Raw genomic sequence first — 26,658 nt, 5'->3', positions numbered from 1 at the left:
TCCCCAGCTGGCTCAGCACAGCATGGAAGAGCACATCAGGAACCTCTCTTCGGCGTCCCCAGCCAGCCAGCCAACTAGGCCCCGGCACGGGCCAAATGCTGCTTGTAAAAGCAACACAGATGCACTTTTTGCCAGCAGGGGTAAAAATCAAACCAAAGGCAGGCAAGCCAAGAGGTTGGATAGGTTTCTTAGAAACCTTCATAAACAACATTTTATTTTAAATAGGATTTTAATGATCTCCACATCCAATGTAATGCCTGTCCCTAAAGAAAGCACTAGAGCAATAAAGCTCAAACATGAAAATAAGAGACACAATGGGCCACGAGAGATCTCTTGGGACATCCCTTTGATGGTTTCTTTCCCCCCTACGTGCTTCTGTGGTAATGGGGTATGGTAATGGCCCAGTGGCATCTCAGTCTGAGGCTGCCGTCTCTTGGAGAAAGATATTTCAATACTACCTCATGTTTGCTCCACTAAAAGCAAGTAAGCTGAGTGAAAATTATAACTAAATATGCCCAAGCCATCTTCCAATGGAAAAGGAAAAAAGGAGAATGGAGTCTGAGGCATGAACGAGCCAGGAGAAGGTACAGCAGGGATTGATTTGACACGTTCCAGCTTCATCTCTTTCCCAGGGTGCCCTGGGCGCTCTCAGGCACCCAGAACTTTGTGATGCCAACCAGGGAGGGGATTGGCCCTGGGGTAGCCCCGGCTCACTCTAGCATTCCTGAAAACAAAAAAAGGATGGGACTCCAGGGGCCTGGCAGGGCAAGGGTACAAGATGATGGTCCTTGAGACCCAGAGGGCCAGCACATTTGTGCTCTTGCCTCCGCAGCACAGGGAAATTTGGGCACAGCCAGCCAATTTGGGGGCAAGGCAGAATATCGCTTAAGGCAGTGGTTCTCAGGCCCGATACACATCAGCAGGGAAGACCTGTACACCCCTGGGCCCACCCCCAGAAATTCTGATTTAAATGGTCTGGAAGAACCTGGGCATCTGGTGGTTTTAAAATCTCCACACATGATGACAATGTACGGTCAGAGCTGAGAATTGCTTTAAATGAATAATTTTCATAATATCACCAGGCCCTTCCAGAATATTCCCAGAGCAGAGGGGAAGTGGGCCAAGCCTGGTTTCTAACTTCCACGTCTCCTGTTAAGGATGCTCGACAGCCTTGCTTCAGGGCACCTATGCAGTGGGGTGCTGCTAAACAGTTCACAATGAGTTCTTTCAAGTCCTGATTGGTAGCGGTGGCCAATTTCTCTGGTGTACATACTCCCGCCATGGCTGCTTTCGAGCTATCAATGTGACGGCACTGAACGCACAGTTGGGAGAGATGTGTCCAACTGGCTGTGGCATGCTGTGTGAGGTGGCTCCAGCACACCACTGACTCTGTGGGCAGACCCCTGCTAGGCCCAGGGAAGCCATTCTCCAACTAGAAGCTTCCCAAACCCTGTTCCCACAATTCCTTCCTAGAGGCACCTCTCAGTAACCACAAATATTAATGACATAAACTGCCTCCAGGAAGCTTTCTTTAATACTCCCAGCCAGAATTTTGCCCTCCTCTGTATTCCTCTAACACTCTCTTGCTATACCTCCTCCTTTGGTGTGTCATGTATTTGTACATTTCTTTCCTACAAGATGGTAAGCTTCTTTTTTCTTTTTTTTTGAGTCAGAGTCTCACTCTGTTGCCTGGGCTAGAGTGCCGTGGCGTCAGCCTAGCTCACAGCAACCTCAAACTCTTGGGCTCAAGTGATCCTTCTGCCTCAGCCTCCCTCCCGAGTAGCTGGGGCTACAGGCATGTGCCACCAAGCCTGGCTAATTTTTTTCTATGTATTTTTAGTTGGCCAGATAATCTCTTTCTATTTTTAGTAGAGACGGGGTCTAGCTATTGCTCAGGCTAGTTTCAAACTCCTGACCTCGAGCAATCCACCCGCCTCGGCCTCCCAGAGTGCTAGGATTACAGGCGTGAGCCACCACGCCCCACCAAGATGGTAAGCTTCTTGAGGGCAGGGAACCATGTTATTTTTTTTTCTTTCTTTTTTTTTAAAAAATCTGTGTATCCCCTATTGTGTTTAGTGTGCTTCCTAGCAATAGTATTAATAAGTTCATACTAAAAGACTGTCAAATGGAAACCTTGACTTTTTTTCGTCCCTCAATCTTCGTCTTTTCCTTCTACCACGGTATCATCCATCTTGCCTCTGCTGTGCACATAGCACCATTCTACGGTACACTTGGGATTCGTGTAGTAGGCAGCAGGGTTAGGTGTGATGCGAGAAGACATGTGCAATGTTGTGCAAGAACAGTGCGTGGGGGAGGGTGTGCATGCACATCTCACTCATTCTGCATGTTTCACATGCACGTTTTCTTTCTCATTACCGCTACTGTCCATCCAGCTTGGGCCCTTATCCCTCCACTCCTGGACTAGTGCCATGGTCTCCTCCTTGCTGCCCTGGCTGCACACTAGGCTTGCTCCCACCTATCTTGCACCCTGGTCCAAGTCAGCTTTCATTTGGTCACCCCTCTGCTGAAGGACCTACTGTGGAATCCTACTATTCTACCACATGACTCGAAATTCCCCAGACTGGCCTTCGAGGCTTTTTAATGAACTCATTCTGCCCACCCCCAATCTCCCCAGTCTCCTTTCGCGGTATTCTCTCTAGCCAAGCAACTATGCTTACCGACCTGCACATATGGCTTGCTTATTTCTGTGCTTGCTCCTTGCCTTTGAACACATCCCACTTCTCCCTGCTAATTCATGCCTATCACTTCAAGATCCAGCTTAAAACACCCTCTTGTGGGAAGCCAGTCTGGTTAACTCCTTCCTATTCTTTTCTTCCATGTTCCGTGCCACACTTCACTATAACATTTACTTCATATTACTTTTTGTTTACTGATGTTTTGCTTTTGAAGAAATAACAGGTCTCATTTGTTGAGTATTTAGGATGTGCTGGGCAGTGTGCTAAGACATTTTATGTGCATTTTCTCATTTTACCCTGACAATGACCTTCTGAGATAGGTGCTGCATTCTGCAGTTGAGGGAATCAGGGTTCAGAGAGGTGAAGACACTTTCTCGAGGCCACACAACTTGGAAGTAGTAGAGCTGGAATTTGAACCTGGTCTATCTGACTCCAGAGTTCTATAGATGTTCTAAAGTTGTTTTTAAGGCAGGTCATGTGTCTTTGTGAGTCTAGCCTCCCCAGTAAAAGTGTGGCCTGTTTGGGGCAGCAATTCATGCCCAAAACTGTGTCTGGATCACTCTCAGAAAGAAGCACAGTGCTCCTCACTCAGCCAACACCCACAGATCACCCGCTCAGCCTGTCTCTTCCCAGAGCTCTGGTCATATAGGTCTCAAACCTGTGTGTTCTCAAACTGGTTGTACTACATGATCACCTGGGAAACTGAAAAAAAAGTTGCCAATGCCCAGGCTGCAGCCCTGACCAATGAAATCATAATCTCTGGGAGTAGGATCCAGGCATCTGGTTTTTTCTTAAGGCTCTCAAGCAAATTCTATTGTGAAGCCAATGTTGAGAATCACAGAAGACAGGTCAGTTGGAAAGCCGCTTTTCTGTTTTAAACCCCTTTTATTTCTCAGGAATCCACATATTCTCTGCATGCCTTGTCTTTCCTCCCCCTTCCCTGCCAGTCCATTTGGCCAACAACATCCGAGGAGGGCGGCCACCATTGGTTCAGGAGGTAGCCAGAAGCCAATTAAACATTGGCTCCAAGCAGGTTCCTAAACCAATGGGAATCCTATGAATCACAGGTGGAGAAATTAACATATTAAAGCTTTCTGGGTTTCAAAAATACAAAAATAAAGCAAATAATTTGCTCTTTTAGAAACAGCAAACACTCCACCTCTTAATCACGGATAACAACATCTCCCCCCTGGGAAATCCTTTAAGAAAGGAAAGTTGCACCTCCTCTAAGAGCTTCCGCCAGCTGGCAGACAGGCCTGCCCCCAACCCACACTGGTCACTGGTATTCAAACAGGAGAGCTGTGGAGGGGGTGGCTGGCCACGGCTGCCAGACTTTGCACAGGCGACAGCTGCTTGCCAGTCCAAATGAGCTGGTCTATGGGGAAGGTTCTAAGGTTCTGGAAGAGATGGATTCCAGGAGGTGAAATAGGGACTAAGCTCCGCCTGCTCCCCTTCTCCCCAGGTGCCCTAAGGTGTTGTGTCCATGTGCTCAGACACCCCCCTCCATGATTCCAGTTGTGTGTGCACCTATGGCAGGGCCACCCCCAGTGTGCACACAGAATGGGTTGAGGTGAGCCAAGATATTCATCCTTTCAGCCTCTGGGACAGCCAGGCAGGGCCTGGGGTGGGCAGAGTCTCTGAGGCTACTCCATTCATCCCCAATGTTCCATGCGAATGTAATTTTCTATGTGTGCTATAGCATGAGAAAGATCAGAAAGCAATGGCCTGGGGGTAGCTCTAAGTTCTCCAATTCCCCTGGCCTGCGCTGAAGACATGTCTCAGGTTGATCTGACACTCCCCAGCCTTCCCTAGTGCTGGTGGAACTTATTATGTGGTCAAAACAGCATGTCCCAGAGGGTTGAGAAGGGAAAGATGAGCCCCAAAGGGTCCAGGGTCTGAACCTCTTTAGAATCACTGAACCTCACCTAACAGACTCAAACTCTCTTTCTCAAGTTTACTTCTTCCTCTGTTCCCAAGGCCTGTTTCTAGACAGAAGTAGCCCCCAAAGCAGGGTTTACCTTGGCATCCATGATGCTGGTCTCCACCCGGGCCACGCCCTGGTTCTCCCGGAACAGCTGGATCTTGCTGATCTTGCTGAACTCGGACAGCACAGTGGTGAGGTTGGTTTTGAGGTCAATAACATGGCTGATGCCGTGACGGGGTCCCACCAGGAGAGTGGTGGCTGACTGCTTCTCGTCCTGATGCCCAAGAGTGTGGCAGGCAGCATTCACAGAAAGAAGGGGTGGAGGAGGTGGGGAGAAGAAGCAGGAGTAAGAAATAGAAAACATGCATTGGACTGGTTCTGCTGGGGACATCTGGAAATATCTGGGGCTTGGTGCCAGGGCAAGAGGACGACGTTGAGGGGAAAATGGTTTGGGACTCCCCTGTTCCCAGGGTAGGGCCCCAGATCATCGGTTTCATTGGACACCTTAGCCTCGGCAGCAGGGCTGGCTCTAGCAATATCATGAAGTAGGTGAGGTTCGTTTGGGTGTCTTTGGAGCACCCTCTCCTACCAAGCCCCAGGGCCTTGCCATTTGTTGCTGCAGACCATTAAAGGCCACCCCCCCAACTCGTGCTCTACCTGACTAGGTAGCATCCTGGTCTTAACCCTCCCCCCACCAACAGCTGCTCAAACTTACCCTGTGCCATAAGCTAAACTGGCCCAGTAATTCTGCCTAAGGTGTTAAGGGGTGATTAGGCACTCCATGGGGGCCTCCCTCCCTAAGAGGACATTTGCCCTTAATAGGCACTCCAGCAGTCTGAACTGAAAGGAATGGCTGAAAGGAATTTCAGCAGTGGCAGGTGGGTGGAAGAAAGATTTGAGGGTGTGTGTGGGTAGAGGGAGGGGAAGGTGGGCTCTCAGTGTTCTGCAAATCCCAGTATGTAAATGGACATCTCTAGGCCTGGTAGACTGGATCTCCTTAAGTGGTCCTGACAGACTTCTTGGAGCGATCAAACCTGAGCCCTCTGTCAGCCTATTCCTTGGCATTAGCATCACCCCGAGGAACCTCTTGCATCTGCCTATAAACACTTTGATAAGTGGCTTTCCACCAGTGTGCTGCACTAGCATGACAGTGCTCCTGGGAGCAAGACAAGCACCTGGATCCAATCAGCAAGATGATTTGAATTTCCTTTCAGCAGGGTAAACTAGCCTGGGGCACAGTCTTAAGGGTGGGACCAGCTGTGCCCGCCCCAGGGTGTTTTTGTGGCAGCCTAGTGCCAGGCGGAGCAGGGGGAAGTATAAGGACTCAGGAAAGCTGGGGTCGGGAACTGCGGGGGGTAAGTGGAAGGGAAACAAAAGAGAGCAGGGTCTGGCAAACTATGGCTCGTGCAGCAAATCTAGCCCACTATCTGTTTCTGTATGGCCCACAGGCTAAGAACAATTTTTACATTTTTAAATGGTTGGGGGAAAATATCAGAAGGTCCACGTCTTGTGACCTGTGAAAATTACATGAAATTCAAGTCTTCCTGTCCATAAATCGTTATTGGCACACAGCCACGTCCATTTGTTTCTGCATTGTCTCTAGCTGCTTTCTCCATGCGACAGGGGGGGCAAGTAGCTGCCACAGAGACCTGTATGGCGCCTTGAAAAGCCTAAAACCTTTACTATCTGGCCCTTTACAGCAAAAGTTTGCAGACCTCTAAAATACAGGAAGGGGGACACAAAAGGGCCATGAAGGGATACTGAAAGCAAATATCTCCTACTTTATCATTTTACCAGAGGCAGGGCCAGAGCACCAAGGGGAGGCAAAGGTAGAAGAAGGAGGAAGTGAAGGAAGGTGTTTAGAAATATTTGCCCCTCCGACCCCGCACCCAAGGATAAGAACCAACAATGGGCCCCTCCCGGCTTCCCCCACCCTGCTCCACTGACCAGGCCCACAGTGTTGAACAAAACGCCAGTGAAGGTCGGAAGTTCATTCAGAATTCGAAGATACTGGAGCTTTGCCTGAGTTGCAGAGCCCTGTGGAAACAAGCCACGCAGAAATATGAGAAGCCCGAAGAGCAGAGGAAAAGCAAACCCACATTCTCAAAGAGGAGTCACACCATCCTGGGACAGGCACTAGTCAGCAAGCCACAGTGTGGGAACGTGAGGAGGCCCTCTGTAAAACCGCAGGAAGCTTTCAGTGTGCGCAGCTCTTACCTCGAGCATCCCTGCTCCTTCCTCCTGATCCTCCTTCCTAAAGCATCCGGCTGACTCATTTTGTTCTTTGGTTCATTCCGACACTTGCCCCCAGTGTGACACACTACCTAATCTATACCTCCCTGCTGAGACCCTCTGGACCCCTAGAGTCACCTACATACTGGCCATCTCCAGCCAGGGGTCCCACTTGATGGCTTCAATACTGAGCACCCCAAAGTCCCAAACCTGCTCTTCATCTGGCATTCCTGGTCTCCATCAGCATCTTCCTGGAGATCGAGCCAGAAACCTGCGAGTCACACTGGACTCCTCCTTCATCCTCTCATGTGAGTGCCACCAGTCACCAAATCATCTTGATTCTACCCTCTAACACCTGCTATCCCCCTTCTCTTCTCTAGCCCCACAGTCACTGCCTTGACATTCCCACCTGTGTCAAGGTGACAGCCAGGGTACCTTCAGGACTGACATTCTTTCCCCTCTTTCCCTCCAGTGCCTCCACACAGTTAGAGGGAGCATCCTAAAACACAAGTTTCTTTATTTACTTAGAGACAGGGTCTTACTCTTTCACCCCGGCTAGAGTGCCGTGGTGTCATCATAGCTCACTGTAACCTCCAACTCCTGGGCTCACGGAATCCTCCTGCCTCAGCCTCCCCAGTAGCTGGGACTACAGGTGTGCACCACCATGCCCAGCTAATTTTTCTATTTTTTTTTTTAGAGATAGGGTCTTGGGAGTTCTCACTATGTTGCTTAGGCTGGTCTTGAACTCCTGGCCTCAACCAATCCTCTCACCTCGGCCTCTCAAAGTGCTGGAATCATAGGCGTATGCCACCATGCCCCATTGGCTGCCAGCTTAAACCCTTCAGTGGCTTTAGGCTGCCTACAGGATGAAGTACAAGCCCTTTCCTTGGCACACAAGGCCCTCCATGGACTGGCTCCTTCCTCCTCTCTTGCTCCTACCCCTCACTCCTTGTATACCCCTTGCACTCTCTGTACTTGCTTAGGCTGAACTATTTGCATTTCTTTTCTTGCACCAGAGACTCTGATATCTCTGGGCCTTTGTACAGATGGATCTCTCTGCCTGGGGAAGTCTTCCTTACTACCCATGGCCACCAATTCACCTAGATACACTCCTACCTGTCTGTCCTTCAAAACCCAGCTCTGGCATCAAATACATCAATTCCTGGCCTCTTCCACCTCCTTTGAGTTGGGCCTGGTGTTCCTTCTCTGAGCTTCCAGAGTGCCAGCGCCTATCACGCTGTGTTGGACCGACTATTGTATTTCCCCACTAGACTGTGCCTGACTGAGGACCAAGCCTAGGCCCTCTTCATCTTTGTATTTCCAGCCGGAGCACTGGGGCGCCTCAGAAAATGTTAGCTGCAGGCGGGCTAGGTGGCTCACGCCTGTAATCCTAGCTCACTGGGAGGCCAAGGAGGGTAGATCACTCAAGGTCAGGAGTTAGAAACCAGCCTGAGCAAGAGTGAGACCCTGTCTCTACTATAAATAGAAAGAAATTAATTGGCCAACAAATATATATAGAAAAAATTAGCCGGGCATGGTGGCGCATGCCTGTAGTCCCAGCTATTCGGGAGGCTGAGGCAGGAGGATCACTTGAGCCCAGGAGTTTGATGTTGCTGTGAGCTAGGCTGACGCCATGGCACTCACTCTAGCCTGGGTAACAAGGTGAGACTCTGTCTCAAAAAAAAAATAAAATAAAATAAAATAAAAAGAAAATGTTAGCTGCGGAGACATTGGTGAGCACTGGTGCTCTCAGCTGAGAAGAAAACAATCTAATTAAATATGCACAGCAAGGTGGGAATGGCTTAACTCCCAGGGGAAATTTGCATCTTAAAAGAGAAGCTAGTTGGGAATAGGAGGAATCTGAAATGGGTGGGAATATCTGGGGGCGACTGTGTCCCGTGTCTACATCTGCATGCTGATTCTCCTGCTTCTCCCCACCCTCCTGCTTCTCGCCACCCTCCTGCTTCTTGGGCAGGAAGCACAAGCAGACTGAGCCTTAGGAGCCTGAGCAGGGCCTGCAGGGTTCTGGGCAGCAGTGAGTCAGAGGCCCTCAGAGCACTAGAAGGTGGAAGCAGTGACCTGAGCCCTTGACACTGCATGGTGACCCATTCTCCAGGTCAGGCTTTGTCCCTTAACTCTTCTCTGACCCTCGAGCTGTTTTTTTTTTTTTTTAATCTCCCAGAATTCCATATCCCAGGATTGATAAATTAGAAAGCTGTTGAGGGACGGAGCAGTCATTTCCATGGAAAACATGGGCCTCCCCAGGGTCCAATGCTTTCCACGTGACAAGTGCTCAGCCAGCACTAACTAATCAGTGACAGGACCTGAGAATTATCTCTTCCTACACCTTAGCCCCTTTGTATTGAGGGCCCTGAGCGCTGTAGCTGTCTGTGGGGGAGGCCCAGGCCTCTCCATAACTGCTCCCATACCTGGCCAAGCTGGAGGTGCACGTGAGTCAAAAACAGAGGTGAGGATCCCCAAAGGATCAGACCCTGCTTGAAAACCTCTCAGGATCCCCCTAGGGCCAGCAGTGCCGCAGTAGTAGCACGGCGCGCCCAGTGGCCTACTCTGGGTACCTTGGTGCCGCAGGAAGGATGTGTTTGGTGAGCTTTCAGTTGCTGAGAGAGAGATTTCCGGAGGTTCTTCTCTTTGATGCCCTGCAGGAGGGAGGGGGGAAGAAAGGGTTCCAGGCCCCACTCCTTCCTAAAAACAGAAGAAAAGTAAGAAATTAGTGAGAGAGACACAGCGGGGCAGAGACAGGAAGATGGTAAGATAGAAATTGAAAGTGAGAGAGAGGTGGAGGTGGGGGACTAGAGACTGGGAGAAAGAGACAGGGATGGTGACCAGAGAGTAACATTGGTCACTGTTCCCCAGTAGAAGCTGTAGCTCTAGGGCCTCATGGTCTAGGTGTGAGGAACTCCAACTTTCACTCCCATCACGTGCCCTACGTTTCTGAAGAAGCACAGCCTAGCTCAACCAGTGTACCGTTTCCCTGCACAACTAGTTGCCCCACATCCTGAAAGGCCCCAGCACAACTCACTCCACATTCTTCAGCGAGATCTTCTGACTAGGTCGAGTGGCTGAGACAGTGATATAGATGTGGAGGGCAGCAAGGCCCAGAAGCATCTCTGGCTTGGGGTCCATTCCAAAGCGTTCTCGGATAACATCGTTCCGACTCTGCGAGAGAAGGCAGTCCAAGCCCATCAGTTAAAGGAGACATTCCCTCCCCATCCCCTGATCTACTCCCTTACATCCCAGTAAAGAATCATGGTGTCAGTAAGGCATGCTAGATCAAGGGAGAGGGGAAGGTGCTGCCCTTGGGGAAGAGATGACAGAGGAGCCTTGGGTCTTGAAGACGCTATTTGCTTTGTTCTCAGTGACACGTGCACCCAATGGCAAGGCACCAGTGGGCAGAAAGTTTAATTCACCACAAAAGCGAGACATGGGACCACTCCCTTTCTTTCCTCCTCTTACTGAAGATGCTCCCACTTATTCTCAGGGATATACTCACCCCTCAGCCATACAAGCCTTCTCTACTAGCTCAGAAGGGCACAAGGGAACAAAGACATTGAGCAGGACTCTCCATAGGGCTCTGGTCCAGAGGCCCAGAGTGAGAAATGGATTGCAGGGATGGGGAAGATATTCTGTTCCTTGGTGTCCAAAAGACAAAAACATTGATGAGTCAATCTTCCCTATGCTATCCTAGAGGGGGGTGCACTGGAACTGCTGGCCAAGGGTATAATAACCCAATAACCCTGAGGGTCACAGCTCCAGCTATGAATGAGTCAGCCTTAGGTAGACCAGTTGCCCATTTTGTTGAGGTGGAACCAGGACAGGCTAAGGGACTAGAGAGCCACAGTAGTATCAGTATAGTATAGGAGAGGGTGGAAAAGGCATACTTTGTCAGTGATCTTCTATGTAGAAAATCCAATGGAATCTACAAGAAACAACTAGAACTACAGTTGTCCCTTATTACCCTGGGAGGATTGGTTCCAGGACCCCCGCAGATACCAAAATTCATGGATGCTTAAGTCCTTTACACAAAATGGCATAGTATTTACACATAACCTACGAAAATCCTCCTGTATACTTTAAATCACCTCTAAATTTCTTATAATATCTAATACAATTTAAATGCTATATTAATATAGTTATAAACTATAACTAACAGTTATTATGCTATATTTTAAATTTTGTATTATTTTTGTTGTATGGTTATTTTTTCTTGATTTTTTTCAAATATTTTCAAAATCCACAAATGTGGAACCTGTGGATACAGAGGAACAAATGTAATATGTGAGTTTAGCAACGTTTCAGGATATAAGATCACTATATAAAAACCAATTGTATTTCTGTATGCTAGCAACAAATAATTGGAAATTGAAATTAAAAGTCAAAATCATTTACAATAGAATAAAAAATATGAAATAATTAGGGAAAAAGCTGACAAAATATGTGAAAGACCCATACATTGAAAACTATAAAGCACTGTTGAGAAAAATTAAAGAAGACCTAAATAGATATAGAAATACTATGTTCATAGGTTGGTAGATTCAATATTGTTAAGATGTCAATTCTTCCCAAATTGATCTATAGATTCAACATAATCCCAATCCAAATCACAGCAGGTTTGTGGTAGAAACTGTCAATCCGGTTCCAAAATTCACACGGAAATGCAAAGGACCTAGAATAGCCAAAACAATGTTGAAAAAGGAGAGCAAAGTTGGAGAACAAATACTACCTGATTTCAAGACTTATTACAAAGCTTCAGTAAACAAAAGAATGCGATGTTAGCATAAGGATAGACAAATAGATCAATGGATCAGAATACAGAGTTCAAAAATAGATCACACATCTAAGGATACCCTAATCATGAAAAAAAAAATAGATCACACATATATAGATGACTGATTTTTGACAAGGGTGCAAAGGCAATTCAGTGGAGAAAGGATAGTCTTTTCAACAAATGGTGCTAGAACAATTGGATATCTATATGTGAAAAAAAAAAAACCCACAAAACTTTGATGGATATCTTGCACCACATACAAAAGTTACTCCAAATGGATCACAGGCCTAAATGTAAAAGCTTAAATGATAGATCTTCTAGGAAAAAAAAAACAAAAGAAAATCTGTGTGACCTTAGGTTAGGCAAAGATTTCTTTGATATGACACCAAAAGCACTGTCCATAAGAGGAAAAACTAACAAATTGGATTTCATCAAAATTCAAACATTTGCTCTGTAAAAGACACTGTTTAGAAACTGAAAAGGCAAGCCATAGACTGGGAGAAAAATAATTGCAAGTAACACATCCAACAAACAAATTGTACCCAGAATACATAAAGAACTCTCAAAACTCAATAATAAGAAAACAAACAACCCAATAAAAAAGCAGTCAAAAGAGCTGAACAGACATTTCACCAAAGAAGATGCATGACATCAAATAAACACATGAAAAGATGCTCAACATCATTCGTCATTAGAAGCATGCAAATGAAAACCACATGAGATGCCACTACACATTATTAGAATGACTTAAGTAAAAAAAAAATATGCAGAATACCAAATGTTGATGAAGATGTGGAGAAACTGAAACTCTCATACATGGCTGGTGGGAATAAAGATGGCACAACCACTTTGGAAAACACTATTGGAGTTTCTTTTGAAGAAATTAAAGAAAGATCTACTGTATGATCAAACCATTCCTTTCCTAGGTATTTACACAAGAGAAAAGAAAGCATATGTCCATACAAAGGCATGTACATGAATGTCCATAGAAGCTTTATGGCAATAGCTAAACCTGGAAACAACACAGATGTCCATCAACAGGTGAAGAAATTCTGGCACATTTATACCATGGACCACTATTTGATATACAAAGGAATGAACTGTTGATACATGCAACAATGTGGATGGATCTCAAAATTATGTTACACCAAATAAGCCACACCAAAATAAATGTACATACTGTATGATTTTGTTTATATAAAACTGTAGAAAATACAAACTAAACTAGAGTGACAGAAAGCAGGTCAGTGGTTGCCTGGGGCTTGAAGGGATGAATTACAAAGGGGCCTGAGGAAACTTGGAGGGGCGGTTAGGGTTGGGTATGTTCAATATTTTGATTGTGATATAAGTATATGTCAAACCTTAATATTTTATGTTTTTATTTTTTTTTTCTGCCAGGAATACTGTGTTGAGGCAAAACTTATCATGCTGTGTTCTTTAAACATGTACAGTTTGTTGTGTGTCAATTAGACCTCCATAAAGCTGTTAGATATAAAAAAGAAGGAATACACCAGAAGTCCATATTATCATGAAGGGGAGAGATAGGGTAGGCATGGACTTATCCCCAAATTCTAAAATATTAGAACCAAGGCAATTCCCAAGATACTTGAATGAAAAAAAATTAGGGCAAACAAAATGAGAACCAGACTTATAAAATTCACAGAGCAACCATAACATGTTATCCCCCAGAGTGTTGGTGAAGGAACTTGAGGCTGTATGAGAAATGTTCCTGCTGGGCACAGTGGCTCATGCCTGTAATCCTAGCAATTTGGGAGGTGAGGTGGGAGGATCGCTTGAGGCTAGAAGTACAAGACCAGCCTGGCCAACATAGTGAGGACCTGTCTCTACAAAAAATTTAAAAATTAGCTGGGTGCAGTGGCACATGTCTGTACTTCCAGCTACTCAGGAAGTTTAGGCAGGAGGATCCCTTGAGACCAGGAGTTCGAGGCTGCATTGAGCTATCATGCCACTGCACTCCAGCCTGGGCAACAGAGTGAGACCCTGTCTCAGAAAAACACAACAACAACAACAACAACAACAACGACAACAACAACAACAACGACAACAACAACGCCCTTGAGAAATGTTCTGGTGTACTTCCTCAGTGCTGAGTGATCTTTTGAAATTGTTCACCTGACCAGGCTATTCTTCTTTCATCATTTCTGTGCTTCTACTTTCCAACAGAATTTCTTTACCTTGGATGCACATTAGAATCACTTGAAGAATTAAAAAAAAATACCAATGTTTGGACCCTACTCCTATAGATTTTGATTTAAATGGTCTCAGGTAGGGCAGAGAATTTTTTCTGAAGCTTCCTAGATAATTTTAATGTACAGATAAGGCTAAGAATCACTGTCCTATGGCTGGGCACAGGGGCTCACACCTGTAATCCTAGCACTCCGGGAAGCCGAGGTGGGAGGATTACCTGAGCTAAGGAGTTGGAGACCAGCCTGATCAACAGTGAGATCCCTAGGCCGGGTGCGGTGGCTCAGGCCTGTAATCCTAGCACTCTGGGAGGCTGAGGTGGGCGGATTGCTTGAGGTCAGGAGTTGGAAACCAGCCTGAGCAAGAGTGAGACCCCGTCTCTACTATAAATAGAAATTAATTGGGCAACTAATATATATAGAAAAAATTAGTCAGGCATGGTGGCACATGCCTGTCATCCCAGCTGCTCGGGAGGCTGAGGCAGTAGGATTGCTTGAGCCCAGGTTTGAGGTTGCTGTGAGCTAGGCTGACGCCACAGCACTCACTCTAGCCTGGGCAACAAAGCGAGACTCTGTCTTAAAAAAAAGAAAAAAAAAAAAAGAGTGAGATCCCCGTCTCTACTAAAGATAGAAAAAATTAGCCGGGTGTGGTGCTGGGCGCCTACAGTCCCAGCTACTTGGAAGGCTGAAGCAGGAGGATTGCTTGAGCCCAGGAGTGTGAGGTTGCTATGAGCTAGGCTGACGCCACGCACTCTAGCCTGGGCAACAGACAACAGAGTGAGACTCTGTCTCAAAAAAAAAACCCAAAAAAACAAAAAAACCCCACCAAAAACGAATCACTGTTCTGAAGCAGTGGTTCTCAAAGTACTCTTTTTGGCATCAGAGTCCCTTCGAGGGCTTGTTAAAACACAGAGTACTGGGCTCTACCTCCAGAGTTTCTGATTCAGTAGGACTGGTCTGGGGCCTGAGAATTTGTATCTCTATGTTCCTAGTTTATGCTGATGTTGCTGGTCCAGGGACCACACTTTGAGAACCATTGCCCAGCCTTCCGGGGACCATACTTTGAGAACCATTGCCCGGCCTTAATCATAAAGCCTATGCTTGCCATGACCTACCAGCTCTACACTACCTGCTTCCTGTCTCTATAATTTCATTTCCAACTGCTCCTTACCTCAGAATCTCCTGCCATAATATTAATAAAAATCACTATGGTGCTCTCATGCCATGCTGTTTCATGCCACCATGCCTTTGTTTAGAATATGTCCCCTGCACTCCATCACTCTACACAGCAAACCTCCATTCATCCTTCAAGGCTAAGAGCATGTGTGTACCATGTTCTTCCTCTGTGAAGCCTTCACTGTCTCTCCCCCATGTAGAGTTGGACAAATGTTACCTGGATGCCCTCATTGATACTGCACCCTGCTGCTGTCATCCATATCTGTGCACAAATGTGCTCTAGCGAGCCAGGACAATTCTTTGTTCACCTCTGATTGCCAGTAGCTAGCGTAAGTCCTGTCCCAGAGTATGTGTTCAGTAAATGTCTCTGGATGAACTGAATTGGGAATTGTTTCCTTACTGGAACTTGGTATTATGGGTGTTGGGATCCCTGGAAACCCACATGGGCTTGTTAAGCCTTGGGATCCTGTGAGGATGCCAGAATTAGTGGGGTCACTTGTTCCTGAAAACTGATGAGATCTGAGTGGACAAATAAATAGGACTTTGAGCCAAAGCCAGCTCAGGTCACCAGGCTAACCAACTTGGCCATGGTCTACAATGGTAGCAGAAATGGAAAGGAACTTCAGCGATACCTGGAGGTTGGAAAAACTTACATAGTGACTGCAGTGTGATGGCAGAACAGTCTGCCTGCTTGTTTGTCCACTGGTCGGTCTGTCTGTGTGTCCCCAAGTCAGACCCTACCTGGATGTATAGGTACTCGAAAGCAGCGGGGTCCCGACGCAGGAGCTCCACAGGGTCTTTGGGAAAGAAGCTTATTCGGAAGAGGCATTTCATTCCGTGATAGTGTGTCCGCTGCACCACCTGAATCCCAGGATGAGAGGGGAGAGGAAAAGAAATCTGGAATCAATGGCCAGGGTGGTGGGTAGTCAGCTCAGTGACTCCTTAAGGTGGGCCTTGGGGCAGAGCCAGGGTGTTGTTTCCCATTCTGTCTCCCACTTGGCTGATTCCAATTCCCCTTAGAGGAAAGTGGTGATGACCCAGGTCTTTTCCACATTTCTGACCCAAAGTAAAAGGAATTTTTATTTTTTTATTTATTTTGAGACAGAGTCTTGCTCTGTTGCTCAGGCTAGAGTGCCATGGTGTCAGCCTAGCTCACAGCAACCTCAAACTCCTGGGCTTAAACAATCCTTCTGCCTCGGCCTCCCGAATAGCTGGGATGACAGGCATGCGCCACCATGCCCGGCTAATTTTTTATATATATTTTTAGTTGTCCAGCTAATTTCTTTCTATTTTTAGTAGAGACGGGGTCTCGCTCTTCCTCAGGCTGGTTTTGAACTCCTGACCTTGAGCGATCCGCCTGCCTCAGCCTCCCAGAGTGCTAGGATTACAAGCAGGCATGAGCCACCGTGCCCAGCCAGAATTTTTAAATCACTTATCCAGGACGTGACCTTTATGAACAATTGGATCTAAGGCCCAAGACACTAGGTAGAAAGAGAGGGCTCCTGGGAATTTCTCATACTCTTTTCTCACTGTGGGACTCAAGCCTTTACCTTGCAGAGGAGCTCAGCCTCGAGCAGAGGAAGTTGCTGATTATGAAGCCAAATCAAAGATTTAAAATCCCATGGCAAAGAATAGATGAAACAAGTTGGCAAGATATTGGTAATTGTCAAAGCTGGGGATGGGTAATAGGAATCATTATACTATATTCCTTCTACTTTTGTGTATGCTTGAAATTTTTCATAATAAAAAAGTTTAAAACCCCATTTGGAACAAGAGACCAATCGTATTCAAAGAGCTGCACAGGAGCTAGGGAGGCACTTAGGCCTCCCTCCAAGCAGGGCACCCACAACCTTTCCTTCCCACCTGGGAGTTTCTGGATTGCATTTGGCTGAGAACTAAACTTGAAGAATATTTCTTTCCAAAAATCCTTTCAGCTTTCATTTTTTTGTGTGTAAATTGGTTTTTATTTGGCTTCCACGTAGGCTCTGAAAAGGTATTTCTTCCCAACTGTTCCTATTCAACTCTGTCTCACTCTACCTGGCAATTGACTGGTTGCCTTTCTGACACTTCTTGGTGCTTCACTGTAAGTGAAATGCTGTCCACCAATCCTGGATTTTCCCAGCTTTCTTCCATATGGGGAGGGCCAGGAAGACCAGGCAGTTTTTCCCACTCCACCTTAGAAGGTGATGTGGGTGGCATGCTGCCTGTTCTTGGCCCTGCTCAGGCCATTTCCAACTCTCACTAGTCCTACTCTCACTAGATTACATTCCCTGACCCTTCTGTATTACAGCCTTCATCCAAAAGGCCAGATTTCCTCCCTGAAAGCAGAAAAATCTAGCAGGTGGGGTTTGCAGGACACAGGAGACTTGCCACTGCTCTGTAACTCAGCATTCCGGATGCCCTGCAGGGATTTCCTACCCCACACTCTTCCCGCTAGACACGGAGACTAATAATCTTCATGCCCTTCTCAGGCCACTCACAAAGGGCATTGTCAAAAGCCCTCTGGAGGTGGGTGGTATCAGCTTTGGGTGAGAACTGTGACTTCTGGGAGCTGTCTGAGCATATCATTATGTTTCCAGACAGGGAGTGCCTTAGGTCCTCTTTTATACTGGAGGCCACGCGCAAAGCTATCAAGCCAGGAGAAAGGAGTTACTTACATAAGCCAGGGGCTGTTTGTCCTGGAGAAGCAGAAACTTGTGATTCTGTTCTGGCCCAGCATATTCAAGGACAAGAGCAAAGTGCTCAATGTACCTCAGGGAAAGACGGTCCTGTAATGTCACCATCACATCCTGTGGAAGAGAAAAGAGCCTTGAGAGGGAGAGCTGTTCTGGCTCTAAGCTATTCTAAGCACCAAACATGGGAGGGGGGATCGAACACCAAGAAAGACAGTTCTGGGGAAAAGGCTTGCGACATCAGCCTTTATGACAGCCCCAATACTGTGCTTCAGGATGTGACCCATGAGTGCTACTCAGAGTCCTGGGCCCTGGGAACATCAAAGGTGCAGGGGATATAGGAAGGTGTTTCTGTTTTTTTCTTTTTTGTTGTTGTTGTTATTTATTTTTCTTTTTTTCTTTTTCATGAGCCATCAGATCAGAAGAGGAAGGTGTTTCTGAATTCCACCCGGCCAGGCATATGGCAAAAGAAGGTCGTGTCTCTCTGTCCCTCCCTCCCTCTCTCCTTCCATTCCACAAATTATTTCCTGAATGCTTATTAAGTGCCAGGCACTGTGTTGGTTCTTCCCTCACCTTTTCTTATAAGTCAGAACGTCCACTCAGGTTTGTCTGTCAACAATTTACTTAGGAATGAACAAAAGCAAAACCTACATTGATAGGATTAAAAAGTGTACTATTTCTGGATTCATAATCTAAATCAAATGACTTGAGTTACTGGCAAAATGTTCACTTGTGACCGTATCTGGCTTTTATAGACGATCAATTTAGCAACTTGAAAAATATATCCAAGCAGAGAAACTATGTCATGTGTCTTGTGTACAGTCATAAATCTGACTACTTCTTCGCTCCGTCTGCTCTGCTGCCCTACTTTTAATATTAGGGTGTCTGGAAACATATTGGTGGGGGCTGCCCAAATGTCAGTTTTGAGATTTCTGCCACCTATTTGCTGTGACTTTGGCTTATACACCGGGATCCAGTGTGTGTGTGTGTGTGTGTGTGTGTGTGTGTGTGTATTCATGGAGTTGGCATCTCTCAGCCTCCAAAGGCTTAGGAGTGTGAAGCTCCCTTACAACCAGGGTTGCCAAACAAGCCCCCCAGTGAACACTGAAAGACGTTCAGCCATTCAAATGTTAGGCTGGAAATTGGTGAATACTTGAGAGCATCTCTTTGTGTTATCCAAGTAGTCACAGAGGCGCCAGTGTTGCTGGAGCTCTGTCAGGGACAGATGAGGTTTTCTTTGCAGTTCGGCTGCGTTGGGATTGTGGACAGCCAAGCCAGTGATTGCCAACTGGTGTTACAAGTGTAACAGCCCCTGTGCCAGGCTGTCAATTCACCCAGGTACCTCTCTGGGACAAGTGGCTTGGCAGCCTGTCAAAGTCCCAATAAATAGCCAGTACACCCTTCCTGAAGTCAGAGAGAGATCACGAGAGAGGGGAACACTGCAGTCCTGGAAGGCTGGGGCTACCTGGAAGCCACATTTGGCGGTGATGATATAAAGTGAGAGAATCTTGGAGAAGCCTCCAAGGGGAAAGAGAGGGCAGTAAACACTCAGTGTGGGGACAGAATCTACAGTGGACATACCAACCCATGAATAAACAGTGAGGAGGATTCTGATACAAAGAGATATCCACATCTGGACGAGAGATATTTGGACACCCCTTGGGTGGCTTATTTCTGTTTCAATGCCCCTTCCCATTGCCTGAGACCTTCAATAGCCCAGAGACCATCCCATGGCACCCTAAGGAGAACATCCTAGGTCCCCTAGGGGACCCACCCAGGCCTAAGCCTTCCAAAGAAATTCTTGGTTCAATCAACATGGTTTAGTCACAGTGTATTGCAATGAGGGTGCTACTGGCACTTTGGGCAGGACAATTCTTTATCATTCAGGGGCTGTCCCACTCCCTGCACAACACTTAGCATGTCTGACCCTGAGACACCAAATCACTGGGATGGCCCCAAAATACCCACTGTCTTTCTGGAGAGAGTCCAGAAGGAGCAGGAATGGATATTTCTGTCCCAGAACAGAGTGGATCTGGGGACTTAATTGTATCATTGCCTCTACTCCTCAGGACTAAGAGAATCACTACGACTTACAGACGCCTGGCTGAGCTGTTAAGAATCACAGCTCACTAACTGCTCTTCCTGAGAAAAGAACAGCCAAAGGGGCTACGGCTGGATTTTTCAAATCTTGGTTCACTGCTTAAGATCTGGTTGTTATTTAAAAAGCAAGGCCTGGCTAAACTAATCTCTCAAGAGATTGTGTTTGTTTATTTCTGTGTGTAAACTTGCGTAGGTGTCATTGTATCAATATAAATCACTTTTGCTTATTATAAATGGTTTAATGATCTTCACATTCCTTAGTTCCTAAGTTCCTGAAGGACCCTGTGTAATATGAATACAAAACAGTTCACAAGTAGATGTGTGCCCATGTGCCCAGATGTGCGCACACACACAGTTTTGATAGTGACTAGCACATAGTTGGACATGCAACTTTCTACCACCATCCTCATCTGAGGCCTGCATTTTTGCAGCCTTGTGCTCACGAGCATTGGGAGCTAAAGTCCTTCTTGCTCTGGCAGCAAGCAGTGATGTGTAGACTCAGAGGAACACGGGACAAACAGCTGTGTGTATTCTGGAGGGGTCAATGTTGGCCTGGGAGAGGAGACTCTGTATGTACCTTAACAGTGGTCCGGCCATCAAATGTGAATGATTTGATCTGCCCATTTTCTAAGAAAACCTTCAGGACGTTGGGGATGAGGAGGAGAGCTTCCTTCTTCATCATTTTCTGTGAACAAGCAGAAAAGAACAAAGACAGAGGCTCATTTAGGAGGAGGGAAGTGAGAGGAAGAGTGTGGAAAGGAAGAGAGAAAAGGTGAAAGGGACAGGGAGCCAAAGGTGCAGGAGGACAAAGAGACAGAGCAAAGAGCAGGTCATAATAATGCTACATGGGGACTGGCACCAAATTCCCCAAGAAGACACTGGGCCATGTCAAAAATCCACCCTTCATTTAAAATCATGGTGCACCCACTGTGGTTCAAATCGCCCCAGGTTAGAGCAGTCCTTGGCCCACAGAGACCATCACACACTCCCTGAAAGGCTGATGAAGGGCCTCCTTCAGAGCACACCTCACTCATCTGATTCTACCTCCTGATACGTCCTTTCCCACCAGGCACTTCGCAAGCCATCGATGCCTTTGCTCTGCCATTCCCCCTCCCCTATGGCATCCTAGGCCCTTTGTGACCTGGCCCCTGCCTACCTCTCCAGAGTCATGTCTTCCCATTCCCAGTTCCCATGCCTCTTTCATGCCTCCATACCTCTGACACGTCTTCATCATTCAGGGACTGTCCCACTCCCTTCAGGACACTTAGCATCTCTGATCCCAAGACACAAAATGCCAGTAGCACACCAAATCTCTGGGATGACTCAAAACACCCTCAGCCATTTCTGAAACGTCTCTAGGCATGAGCAGTACTGACCCTGACTGAGGATCACTGGCCAGGCCTCTTTCTGAGCACCTGACAACTCCTTAGCAAAAGTTTTCCTTGCTCAGAGGTTTCCTGACTTATAGAGTGCTGTATGTTAAGTTCTCAGTAAAAATTCATTAAATAAAGGCTGTTTTCACTACCTCTCTCTTTTCCTCCTTGGCAAACTCCTATTCATCCTTCAAAATCCCACGTGATTGTCAGACACATGGACCTGGTCTTCCTATGCATTCCTATAGTAATTTATACAAACTTCTCACAGTGCTCTTAGCATATTTTTGAAGAATATTTGTCTTTCAGAATCAAATGGAGAACTCAGAGCACAATAACTATGTCCTATTCATCTTCGTAGTACCAATACTAAACTGAGTTCCTGGCACACAGTTGGTGCTCAATAAATGGCTGCTGATGAATGAGCAGTAGGTGCTTAATATGTACTTATTTGAATGATTACATTTCCCTGGGTTGACCCATCAGTTCTGCAGAAACCAGAAAGCTACATAGATGGCCAAAATCCTTAATTATGGGCATTCATTGAGCCTCTACTGTATACCCAGCACTATGCTAAGTCCCCATGAGGGATACAACAAAAATAGAGAACATGATCCCAGTCTTACACTTATATTATAGTGACCTGGCATACACACACATTAGAAAACCAAACCACCAGGTACAAGACAGCTAAAGTTTCCCAGATGAGGCAAATTAGATTTTGATTTTGAAGGAGATGGTAGATGTGGATTATTAGAGAAGCCGGAAAACAACAGTCCAGTTCTAGAAACTGTCACAGATCAAGGACAAAGCATGGAAACAGGAACAAGCAAGTCCCTCCTGGGGTGGGTTGCTGGTGGTGAGGAGTCAGGAGTCAGGCTTGGCTGGGGTCAAGCCAAAGTGGGAAGTGATGGGATATAAAGTTGAAAAGGTGTAACTCTCTGGTCCTCTCTGTGATCCTGAGATGCCTTGCTCCCGCTAAGCCCAGAGGCCCTGGATCCCTGGGCTGATGACGCGCAGCGGTGGCAAGTTTTATTTAGCACACTGGGTTGGACTCAGATAATTACTTAATTGATTTTGCTTAAAAATAGAGTTGGCAAGGAACGCCCACAGGATTTATTTTTGTTCTGGCTGCTTAATAAAGCCTTGGAACACAAAGGGAAAGGGATGATGGGACAGCCCGGAGTCACCTGGGCCTGGAGGCCCCCAGTCCGGACCAGTGATGAGGCTGCTATGGTCCACACTGGCGGCAGAGGTGCTGTTGTAACATCAGGTAATTTCCTAAGCACAGCAAGAGTGGGAAGATTGATGTCTGTCTCTCTCCCAGACAAGAGCCTTGCACCATGTCTGGTGGCGTGTCCAGGAGAAAGAGAAGCCACTCTGGGTGGGTCCTACCTACTCTGGGACATTGGTGTTCAGATTATACTGCAGTGGGGGCTTGAGTCTGCCTGTGGCCTAGCTGTGACGCGTGGAGAGGGGAGCCATGGCAAAGGGAGGAGAGAGTGGAGAAGGGAGAGTGGAAGGGAGACGAAGAGAGGGGAGGGGAGGGAGTTCCTCACTGGGTGGCCAGGCCTTGATTGATTACTCTGCAATGTTGGGATGGGATAGGATGCACCTGTCCATACTTTCCAAATTCAAGTCATATGTCCTCTGGCTTTTCAAGGGCTCAGGACACAAATGTCCCCTTGGTGACTTGGAATTCAGGATCTGCTTCACCCTGCTCTGCACGGACTCCATACTGCTCCCTTTCCTCTCTGTTTACCGACCCCCACTTCTTTTCAACCTTTTCTGCTAGGATTGACATGGATCTCAGGCACCAATGATTCAGACAGCTTGCCCAGTGGGGTCCTGTAGTCCCTTGGGCTTGCCAGCCTTCTGTACAGAGAAGGAGGAGGGCATGGGCTGAGCTTGGGATGAGAGTCAGGGAAATAGCGATGGAAGACACCTGTGTTCTCTATCCCTTCTTCTCAATGACTCTGCCTCAAAGAACTACAGAAGTGCCTGGCATCCTGCTGATTTCCCTGCTCAATCTGGTCCTGCTAGCTTCTCTCAACAACTGCAGCTGTGCCTCCGTACGTAAATGCCAAGGGCCCCCCTGACAGCCGTGCCTGCCATAGCCTGCAAAAGCACACAAGTGCCTGTCAGTTCCAGCTATCCCCTCCACCCTCACTGGGATGTCACCAACTTCCGCAGATTCCTGGGGGACTCTCGGCCGGACCCATGACTGCTGAACACACATCTTTCTGCTGTCCACCCATATCTTCTTATTTGCACATCTGGAGCAGACAGCTTGCTGCATGTAAACCCCACAAAGCAGTGAGAAATACTACAACTGGCCAGGACCCCCCCCCCCCCCACACACACATTATTAGCTGCATGGCATGGGCTGGTAAACATTGCCTGCTCCTCAAAACCATACCACCCACTGGTGGATTCTACATTCAATCTGAACCACTGGTACCCCGCCCCAACGTTGCTGAGAGGTATCCAGTAGCAGGGAACAGGTATTTATTTTGACCCCCCCCATCACTGGGAAAACAGTAGGTGCCTAATAAAAACGTGGTGCTTTGATGAGAGTCTGTATCATTTGCCCTAAGCAGATTCACCCATCACTGCAGTCTTCTCCAGTCAAGATATGGGGTTGCAGGATCACTTAGATGTAAAGAGAGCTCAACTTCAGCAGCCACTCGTTCCCTGGAACCAGAAAACCATCACTTCCTTCCTATTTCTATCAAGTAGCCAAAAGATGCTTATGGAGCACTTGCTCTGGGTGTAAGCTATTTTGTGTCAGGGATGGAAATTTCTCTAAGGACCAGGAGGATCCTGGTTGAACCGATAGTATTCCTTCTCTCCTCTCAATGCCCAGGGCCTTTCTGGATCTCACACACTCCTCTTCCCTCACTACCCCCACCCCACCCACAGCACCAGGACCCTCCCACTGCAACTCATTCAGAACGCCACCGTGCACCCTGAGTAGCCCCACAGGGAGACCTCAACAGCCAGGATGATTCTGGCTGAGGGCTGAGGGGAGAGAGCCAAAGCCGCACTTACTGCATCTGTTTGTCCAACTGCCACCTGCTCAGAAAATCGAACCTTCACAGGTTTGGACCTCAGCTTGGCCTTCTTCGCAGCACTGATGAAGGCAGATTTGGGGGACTGAAAAAGAACAGAGAGCTGGTGAGTTGTCTATCCGTGGGGAAAACCTGACCATTGTCATGTCAGAGTTAAGATGTCCCAGTACAGGTACACTTTGCCTTACTGATTAAGGAGTCAATAAATAAGTATCGATCACCTACTTGGTATAAGGCAATGTGCTAAGTGCTTCCCTATATGATTGGTGTGTTCTGAAAAAGTTGGGCATGAATTGAAATAAACTGAATCCTATTATTAATGTTCTATGCCTAGGGGAGTTTGCAAAAAATTCTTTAGTAATGACATATACTGAATTTTTTTTTTTTTTTTTTTTGGAGACAGAGTCTCACTCTGCTGCCCGGGCTAAAGTGCCATAGCGTCAGCCTAGCTCACTGCAACCTCACACTCCTGGGCTCAAGCAATCCTTCTGCCTCAGCCTCCTGAGTAGCTGGGACTACAGGCACGTGCCACCATGCCTGGCTAATTTTTTCTATTTTTAGTTGTTTGGCTAATTTCTTTCTATTTTTAGTAGAGATGGGGTCACACTCTTGCTTAGGCTGGTCTTGAACTCCTGAGCTCAAGCAATCCTCCTGCCTTGGCCTCCCAGAGTGCTAGGATTACAGAATTTCTTTCTATTTTTAGTAGAAACGGGGTCACACTCTTGCTCAGGCTGGTCTCGAACTCCTGACCTTGAGTGATCCTCCCACCTCGGCCTCCCAGAGTGCTAGTATTATAGATGTGAGCCACCAAAATTTTTATATATTTGGTTTTCTTAATGTGAGACAAATCTAAATAGTGGTTTTTATTACATCTGAATATAAGAATCCCAAATAATTTACAGAAATGGTCTTAGCTCACAGATATGCCCTGCCCCTAAAAAGAAGGCACATAACAGTTATTATTTTAGATGTGGGAGAAAGGAGACCTAGCACACAAACATGATTTATCTACAGTTGCTACACTATTTGGGAATAGAGATGTGGGAGCATTAACCCAGGTCTTCTGGCTTTCTAGTTCTAGGCTCTGCACCACTTTGTTTATCAATTCTGAAAGAAATGCCCAAATAATCAGCTAGGTTCTTTAGTTCTTAAAAAGTTGCCCTGGTCGGGCATGGTGGCTCACGCCTGTAATCCTAGCATTCTGGGAGGCCCAGGCGGGCAGATTGCTCAAGGTCAGGAGTTAGAAACCAGCCTGAGCGAGACCCCGTCTCTACTAAAAATAGAAAGAAATTAATTGACCAACTAATATATATATATATATATATATATATATATATATATATATATACACAAAAAAAATTAGCCGGGCATAGTGGCGCATGCCTGTAGTCCCAGCTACTCGGGAGGCTGAGGCAGGAGGATTGCTTGAGCCCAGGAGTTTGAGGTTTCTGTGAGCTAGGCTGATGCCATGGCACTCATTCTAGCCTGGGCAACAAAGTGAGACTCTGTCTCAAAAAAAAAAGTTGCCTACACACCAGGCCCAGTGGCTCATCATGCCTATAATCCTAGCACTTTGAGAGGCTGAAGCAGGGAGATTGCTTAAGGCCAGGAGTTTGAGACCAGCTTGAGAAAGAGGAAGACCCCATTTCTACAAAAAAAAATAAAATAAAAATTAGCCAAGCGTATTGGTATATGCCTGTAGTCCCAGCTACTTGGGAGACTGAGGCAGGAGGATCGCTTGAGCCAAGAAGTTTGAAGTTGCTGTGAGCTGTGATGATGCCAATGCATTCTACCGGGGGTGACAGAGCAAGATCCTATCTTGAAAAAATAACAAAAACAAAAAGTTGCACACAAATTCAGTGGGAAGCATGATTAGCAATCACTGGAAACTAAGCCTTTCCTGGGTGCTCCTTGGATTCTAAGCCCCTGCTGAGCTCCAAACAGCCCAGCAGCCAGGAAATGCAGGAGCCAAGCTGAGGGGCATCCTCATATCTTTGGGGACACTTATTCATTCATTTGACAAATTGACGGAGAGCCTACTACATGCCAGGCACTGTTCCAGGTGATGAGGGATAGAGCAGTGAACAAGACAAACGCAACTCCCTGGCCTCATGGAGTGTCCTTTCTAGCGGGGGTAAACAGACAATAAACAAATATCTTTTAGGTAGCAATTAAGGACTGTGAGGAAAAATAAGGCAGGGTAAGAGACTACGCAAGAGGATGAGTGAGTGAGTATGGCAGTGGTGGGGGGTTATTTTAGCAATTTTGAACTATACATTATTATAACTATAGTCACCATGCTGTGTAATAGATCTCAAAAAACTTATTCCTCCTGTCTAATTGAAACTGTGTACCCTTTGAACAGCATCTCCCATTCCCTCCTTTACCCCAGCCTCTGGTAACCACCATTCTACTCCCTACACT

General features: G+C 46.7%; 1 protein-coding gene across 1 annotated transcript in view; it reads right to left on the bottom strand.

Moving 5' to 3' along the window:
* The window catches only part of FRMPD3 (FERM and PDZ domain containing 3), a 66,799-nt gene that overhangs the window by 23,624 nt on the left and 16,517 nt on the right, over nt 1-26,658 (bottom strand). The window contains exons 4-11 of the mRNA XM_012750796.2: nt 24,215-24,319; nt 20,368-20,475; nt 17,676-17,807; nt 15,760-15,879; nt 9,893-10,029; nt 9,429-9,555; nt 6,568-6,657; nt 4,715-4,894 (exon numbers count right to left, since the gene is read on the bottom strand). Coding sequence (XP_012606250.2) covers nt 4,715-4,894; nt 6,568-6,657; nt 9,429-9,555; nt 9,893-10,029; nt 15,760-15,879; nt 17,676-17,807; nt 20,368-20,475; nt 24,215-24,319 — 999 coding nt within the window. The remainder of the gene's footprint in view (nt 1-4,714; nt 4,895-6,567; nt 6,658-9,428; nt 9,556-9,892; nt 10,030-15,759; nt 15,880-17,675; nt 17,808-20,367; nt 20,476-24,214; nt 24,320-26,658) is intronic.

Source organism: Microcebus murinus, chromosome X (assembly GCF_040939455.1).
Source record: "Microcebus murinus isolate Inina chromosome X, M.murinus_Inina_mat1.0, whole genome shotgun sequence".
Taxonomy (NCBI): domain Eukaryota; kingdom Metazoa; phylum Chordata; class Mammalia; order Primates; family Cheirogaleidae; genus Microcebus; species Microcebus murinus.
Note: the sequence above shows the minus strand (reverse complement) of the source record. Positions and strands in the feature narration are given on the sequence as shown.